Here is a 7,765-nt window from a genome sequence, read left to right as displayed (position 1 = left end):
TTTTTTTTTTGTGGTATGTGGGCCTCTCACTGTTGTGGCCTCTCCCGTTGCGGAGCACAGGCTCCGGACGCGCAGGCTCAGCCGCCATGGCTCACGGGACCAGCCGCTCCGCGGCACGTGGGATCTTCCCGGACCGGGGCACAAACCCGTGTCCCCTGCATTGGCAGGCGGACTCTCAACCACTGCGCCACCAGGGAAACCCTGGAGGCTCGTTTAAAAACTGAAACTAGAACTACCAAAAGACCCAGCAATCCCACTACTGGGCATATACCCTGAGAAAACCATAATTCAAATAGAGTCATGTACCACAATGTTCATTGGAGCTCTATTTACAATAGCCAGGACATGGAAGCAACCTAACTGTCCATTGACAGATGAATGGATAAAGAAGATGTGGCACGTACATACAATGGAATATTACTCAGCCATAAAAAGAAACGAAATTGAGCTATTTGTAGTGAGGTGGATGGACCTAGAGTCTGTCATACAGAGTGAAGTAAGTTGGAAAGAAAAAACAAATACTGTATGCTAACATATATATGGAATCTTTAGAAAAAAAAAAAAAGGTTCTGAAGAACCTAGGAGCAGGACAGGAATAAAGACGCAGACGTAGAGAATGCACTTGAGGACACAGGGAGGAGGAGGGGTAAGCTGGGACGAAGTGAGAGAGTGGCATGGACATATATACACTACCAAATGTAAAATAGATAGCTAGTGGGAAGCAGCTGCATAGCACAGGAAGATCAGCTTGGAGCTTTGTGACCACCTAGAGGGGTGGGATAGGGAGGGTGGGAGGGAGACGCAAGAGGGGGGAGTAATGGGGATATATGTATATGTATAGCTGATTCACTTTGTTACAAAGCAGAAACTAACACACCATTGTAAAGCAATTATAATCCAATAAAGATGTTTTTTTTAAAAAAAGCTATCCTCTGGTTGGAGGTAGTGCCAGGTTCTAAAGCTGCCGCAGGCAAGCAAACTACCGATGGCGCTAAGTTCAAAGCTGCCAAGTATCTTTCCCAAAGTCAAGTCAGGGAAAAGAAACGTCCAACAGTAAATGTTCCATCTCTCCTCCAGATGCAATAAAAGGAGGATGCTGAGGATCCATCCATACTTGCTCGTGCTTGGAGAGAGTTCTCGCTGCCTACCTCCCATCCCAGAGGAAACTCGCTCCTCTCCGCGAGAATGGGCACAAGAGATCTCCAAATTTCAGGGATCCCGCTTGGGGTGATTTCTCTCCCTTTATCATTTGCGGTCAGATGAAGGAAAGGGGCGACGTCAGCCCCCCGCGGAGGGCGTGCGCAGCAGCTGAGGTCGGGGGGGGCGGGGTCGGCCAGGAACCCCTCCGCCGGAGCCCCGGACGCTACCCGGTCCTCCTCCTCCGCGCCGTAACTTGCTGCATCCCCGCTGCCCGGCACAATAGAGGCTCCGCCCTCCCTCCGCGCCAGCGCTCCGCGGCGCTCGCGCCCCGCCCCGCCCGCCTCTGCCAGGACCCCTTCCTTCCACCTGAGCCCTTTCCAGAGGACGGCGCGCTCGGCGAGCCTTACCACCTCCACCTTCCCCTTCACCTCCTCCTATCCTGCGCCCCACTCTCTACCGGGGCCGCACGGTCGGGGCTGATCGCGTTGGGAAGGAGATGACCAGGGTCTCTAGGGAGCATCTTCCCGCCCCGCTCAGCCGCACCCAGCTTTGGAAGGCGCTGTGAGCAGCCACTCTGGGGCTCCAGCCAGACACCCTCTCGCCTTAGTCCTTGCCGAGACACCCCCCCTCCACCCCACCGGACCCCAGCCATTCTCCGAAGGGGCCGAGCTCCCTCTTGTCGCGTCCCTCATGGCCAAGTCTTTGCGACTAGCTCTCTGCTTCGCTCTGGTTATGGCTCTGGGCTGGGGGTACAGCACTCCCCCGACTGGGACGACCGAGCCCCCAGATGTGCAGACGGTGGCGCCCACGGAGGACGAGACTTTGCAAAACGAAGCGGACAACCAGGAGAACGTTTTATCTCAGGTAGGCTGCGAGTCCCATGCTCCCCCCTCTTGCCCTGGGTAGTGGCAAGATCCTTAAGATGGTCCTTGCTGAAGCGTTCGGAAGCAGCCTTTCTCCCTCCATTACCAAAGGGGAGGGCACTTTTCCTTTATCAGAATATTTTCTTAAGCAAAGGGACATGGGTCCTCCTCTCAAAATCATAGGGTCTTTCAAAGTTACAGAATCAGGAGAAAGGAGAGGAGAAGGAAGGGAAGACACCACACAACTCCCTGAGAAGAAGAAGAAAAAAATCAAAACCTTTTGGTTGAAGGGGTGTAGAAAGTATGGCCATCTCTTGTCTGTGTGGCTGGTTGTCAGAATTGGAATGTGAAAACAGGCGGGCATGCTGGACAGGAGGCAGATGGCGTAACCCATGGGGAGATATTTCATTGCTCGGAGTGAGACACCCAGGGAGAAAACAGAACAGCAACAAGTGTGAGGAATATGAGATGACCCCCAAACAGAGGGACTGATGATAAGTGCCCCCCATATTGAGAAGGTAAAATGGAAATGCAGATCCACTCAGGTCTGGCAGACGCTAGTGGGGAGGGGAGGGAGTGACAGCTGATAGGGACAGGATCTGTAACATATCCTTTTATGAAGTACTTTCACTTGGTTTATTTGACTCAATCCCCGCACAATCCTTATTCCCATTCTATAGTTAAGGACCATAAGGCTTAGAAGAGTAAAGGCCCCTAGAGATGTGTAGAGCCAGGTCTTCTGACAATCTCACGGTTGTCCCAACCCAGTTCTCGTGACTGTAAAAGACAGTTCTCTCTAGAGTGTTTATTTCATGCTTTCCAGAGCCTGCATGATGATTGTGTGGTGGGTGTCGTCATAATCCTAAGGATGAGGGATGGCTCAGAAAGGGTTCCTATAGTGCTGCCGTACCTCCACTAAGCCTTGGGACTGGGGTCCTTGGCTCCTTTCTGTAGAAACACTTGGCATTTATCAAGCACTAGTCTCCTCACCCTTCCTTTAATAATTATGCTAATACATGCCCTGTACTCACCCATAACCTCACACTGACCCCCAAATTGAAAAGACATATAAATCCTTCACATTGGGGCTCTGGAGGACCATCAACAAAAGCCTTCCTGAAACCGGAGTCTCCTGATAGGAAGGAATCCACCCAAGCTCTCAGAGCAGGGATATGTAGGAATCTAGGCAGAGTCTCAGAGAGCAGACAGCTACGATTTACTATCAGCACATAGAGACTGGCCAATTAAGTCACCCTGAACTACACAGCTCCTTCTTCCACTGATCCATTCTGCATATGACAACAGTCCTAAAACAAATATTAGTATTAGCAGAAACCCAACCCTTGTAAAAAAAACATAACGAGACTTCTTCCCCCTCTCCGACAGCATCCCAGGAACATATCCACTCCAACAAGCTCAAAGCTTGCCTGACAGGGTCATTAGTCAAATGAAGGGAACCCTTCTCTGTGCCCACAAAGGGAGCCCTAACTTCAGGGATGTAGGATGTCTTGGAGAGGAGCTGGGGAGGAGGCTTTTCCCCGGCAAGTGCCTAGGATCGTGGTTCCCGAAAGCCTGCTGTTACGTGTTTTCCTGCCTGGGGAGGCCGGCGGGGGCAAGCACTCAGAAGGAGATGTTTAGCACTGTAGAAGCTGCCAAGTGCTGCCAGTTCGCTCTCCTGGCTTTGTCTTGGGGTTTGGGTGCAGAAACTATTCTAGGATCCATATGAACCCTTGGGCTGAGTAAACCTTACTGATGTTTGGATCTGTCTCTCTCCTCCCAGTTTCTTTTCTCCAAATCTAACCCATCCTTTGAGACCAGATCAGATGCCATTTCCTCCAAGAAGTCTTCCCTGGTGCCCGGCTAGAGACACTCTCTGTGGCCCTCTGTTTGAGCTCCCGTTGCACTCCCACTTCAGGGGGCCTTAACACTCCCTAATTGGTGTGACTGTTATTTATATATCTCCTGTGCTGTAAGCTCCTTGAGAGCAGTCTCTGTGTCTGGCCCGTTGCTTTACCTCTCACAGCACCTAGCTCAGTTCCAAGGTGGCACTCAATAAATGGTGAATGAATGAAGGAGGACAGAAGCCAGTAGTCTTGAAATTGGAATGTCAGTTTTCCAATCCCTCCATCAATCCCTTCTCCTTTCCTTTTTAAATCTAAATCTGGATTCTAGCTAAGGCAAGGACTACGGAAGGATGATAGGGCTCATTTGTTTTCTTCCTTTAAATGATGAAAGGCTAAGGCCCCCTGAGAAATGCACAGCTTTCCAAGATAAACAAAGAGAGCTGAACTCTGAGTGCCTCCCAGGAAATGCTAGAGTCAGCAAATTGTGTTGCGATGACCTTTTCAACTCCACATCAGAGCTGTCTGAGGTCTCTGGCTAGCAGGACATCTGACAAAGTGAACGGAGAGCCTTCTTCAGGACCCTAAGTGATGCCTGTGTTTGCACACCCTCAACCTGTTCTCTCTCTCTTTGTCTAGTTGCTCGGAGACTATGACAAAGTTAAGGCCGTGTCTGAGGGCTCGGACTGTCAGTGCAAGTGTGTAGTGCGACCCCTGGGCCGAGACGCCTGCCAAAGGGTCAACAAGGGGACCTCCAGGAAGGAAGACTTCTACACTGTGGAAACCATCACCTCAGGCTCATCCTGCAAGTGTGCCTGTGTTGCACCGCCATCCGCCCTCAATCCCTGTGAGGGAGACTTCAGGCTCCAGAAGCTTCGGGAGGCAGACAGCCGGGACTTGAAGGTAGGACCTGGTGTGGGTTGATGCCTGGGTGAGAGGGTGCCTTAGGGACCCATGAGTCTGGCAAGGCTGTTGCTGGGGATTGTAGGCCTTTGAGTAAGTAGGCCCTGTATTAGCCTTTAAAGGAGGTCAGACCCTGGCCTGAGAGTGTTGCGTGTGGACCCAAAGCTGGTGATCTGACAAGCTAGTCATTTGCAACTCTAACGTCTGAGGGAGATGCCTAGAGCAAAGTGTGCCCCCCTCTCTTACGGAGCCAAGGAGGCTGGGCCTGGGAGCAGCTGCCAGACCCAGCCGGCCAAAAGAACTCAGCATTCTTCTCCAGGAGAGTTACTGCCACGATTTGCTGTCAGCACAGGAGGCACCCCAGAGACACACCAGACACACAGAGAGAAGTGAGCCTTTAGTCCTCATTGCAAGGGCTGGGTGACCCAGAGAAGAAGAGGCCTGGGGCCTGCTCTAGGTCCAGTCATCAAACTTCAGTCCTGTAATTCTGGTCCACAGGATGGGGAAGCTCAGGCCCTACCTGGGGCAGCCCAGTGGGTCATCTGAGGGCTTCATCTGATCCTGTCCTCCCCTCTTCATCTGCAGCGTGGGGTCATGGGACGAGCTTGGCTTGGAGTCAGACTTGGGTTCAAATCAGTGCTCTGCTACTGCTTGCTGTGTGATGCTACTCAAGTTACTCACCTGATCTGACCTCAGTCTCCTTGAGTTAAAAAGTAGGAAGAATAACATCTACCTTTGGGGGTTGTTTAGAGAATCGATGAGATGACAGCTATTGAGTACTTGGCACAATACCTGACATATAGTTGAGGCTCAGTAGACACTCGTTCCATTAATGAATGACCATGTAAAGCGCTACTTCTGTGCCGGCAGCTGGTACGCACTCGGTAACTGGTCATCATTGATATTCCTTTAAGCAGAGTAGGGTCTACCAATAAAATGAGTGTCCCAGGATTCAGCCACATCGCTCAGAACTACAGCTCTGCCGTGACACAATCTCTGAACCAAAGGCACAGTTACCCAGTTATAGGACTGGATTCTTGGGGGATTCTGAAACAACAGTATGCAAAATTTTAGGAATCAGAAAATCATCACAGTACATATTAATCAGCTACCCTCCCTTGGCCTTTACCCAGGACTCAGCTATCTTCCTCTGAGGGGGAGGAAGGAGATCTTCTAAACGTGAGCATTTCATACGTTGAATTCTTCATCTAATAGAAAAGCTGTTATTGGAGGAGCAGAGATTGCACAATAGCGTCCAACAAACTCTTCAGGGATGGTCCTTGGCAGGGAGGCTCAGTTTAAGCATCTCTCATCTGCTTCCTTAACCTGCACTTTGCATGCCCTGGATGTCACCAGCGCCTCAGCCACCTTCCTCCCAGTGGCTCTGTACTGGCAGGAAGGACAGTGTTGAAAAAACTGAGAGAGCTGGGCACCCTGTGACAACTTGCCGCCTCAAAGATGGGCCACTGGGTCTCTTTTACCCCAGGGGCAGTTCTGCTTTTAGTGCTAAGGAAAAGCTTGTTGGTGTCTTCCAGGGACTTCAGCAGACAATGCATGTGAGTGTTTCAGATCACTTGTTGTGGGCCAAGTACTGTACTAGGTATCATGGGTAATCAAAGATGAAGATGACATAGCACTACTTCCAAGGAGCTCACAGTCTAGTATGAAAGACAGACATGCATGCAACTGATGGACTTAGTAAAAGAAGTATAAACAGTTTGGCGAAGCTGTCCAGACCTCAGTTGACTTGTTCTTGTAGGATTCTCCCATTTTCTTACCCGCGTATTCCAATAGACAGAGTACACCTACACCATTGTGTCTGCTTATGTGCCCACCCACACAAGTGCTGGTTTCTGAGGGCCACCTCTCAACTTCTGGCTAGTGGCTTCCCTGTCCAGTCTCCAACATGGAGATCTTAAAGGAAACGTCTCCCTCTGGACCTGTCTGCCCCAGCCTTGGACTAACGCCTGCCTTTGTTTCGTAGCTCTCCACCATCATAGACATGCTGGAAGGAGCTTTCTATGGCCTGGATCTCCTGAAACTGCATTCGGTTACCACCAAACTGGTGGGGAGAGTGGACAAACTAGAGGAGGTAAGGAAGAGTCTGGGTTTCCATATCTTTCTCTTGATCAGGCCCCAAAGTGCATCAAACTTACCATACACTTTTCTTCAGAAAGCATGTACCCTGACTGTGTTTAACCCATTATTCTTTGGAAAGAAAAAAATATACACAAAACATAAAACACTCATGCAAAATCATGCCAAATTGTTGGTGACAAAGAGAAATAGTGAAATATAAATGTAAATACCTTCATTTTTCATATATAAGAACCACATAACCAATGTATATCTATTTTCCCCTTGGCGTCCAGGGAACTCAGAGTTAAATAAAATGTAAAAGTGCAATAAGCATCTTACTTCCAGTTTTAAGGTGGAGTCATGTCTCTTCTGGGTATATGTTTGTTAATTTCTCTTTTAAAAAATTGTTTTGGTGCATGCCTCTGTGTGTGTGTGTTGGGGGGGTAATCCATCTCAAATCCATTTTAGAGAAAGAAGACATAAAAATGATTACTAATAAATGATATTCCTTATTGCAAAACATTCAGGCTGATCACCCACAGGAAGAATAGACTAGTAATTTAACGTTCATAGACAGAGATACCTCATTTGTATGACTGAGTTCTAGAGAGATGCATAGCTGGAGCTATGGTTTTCAGCTGGTGTGTGATATGATGATGGGAGATAAAAGTCATTATAAACAATCATGTTGACATTGTTTTGTTGCTGTAATGCTTTAACATATAAATAAGAAGTCATTTAGTTATCAGAAAAAGAATGATCATCATTCAGCCTGATTGGTAAGAAGCTTATGGATGTTTCTTCGACTGGCATCCAGTTCTGGAATGGATACTTGAAACAGTGACTCAAAGAGCTGCTGCTTCAAGTAGAATACTATTTAATTTTTAGAATTTTTTTAAACATTTTTTATTGGAGTATAGTTGCTTTACAATGTTGTGT

General features: G+C 48.8%; 1 protein-coding gene across 1 annotated transcript in view; it reads left to right on the top strand.

Moving 5' to 3' along the window:
* Window positions 1-1,573: 1,573 nt before the first annotated feature.
* The window catches only part of OLFML2B (olfactomedin like 2B), a 39,379-nt gene continuing 33,187 nt past the window's right edge, over window positions 1,574-7,765 (top strand). Inside the window, exons 1-3 of the mRNA XM_024751636.1 lie at window positions 1,574-2,004; window positions 4,484-4,747; window positions 6,732-6,839. Coding sequence (XP_024607404.1) covers window positions 1,831-2,004; window positions 4,484-4,747; window positions 6,732-6,839 — 546 coding nt within the window. The 5' untranslated portion in view covers window positions 1,574-1,830. The remainder of the gene's footprint in view (window positions 2,005-4,483; window positions 4,748-6,731; window positions 6,840-7,765) is intronic.

Source organism: Neophocaena asiaeorientalis, unplaced genomic scaffold (genome assembly GCF_003031525.2).
Source record: "Neophocaena asiaeorientalis asiaeorientalis breed wild unplaced genomic scaffold, Neophocaena_asiaeorientalis_V1.1 scaffold156, whole genome shotgun sequence".
Lineage (NCBI taxonomy): Eukaryota > Metazoa > Chordata > Mammalia > Artiodactyla > Phocoenidae > Neophocaena > Neophocaena asiaeorientalis.
Note: the sequence above shows the minus strand (reverse complement) of the source record. Positions and strands in the feature narration are given on the sequence as shown.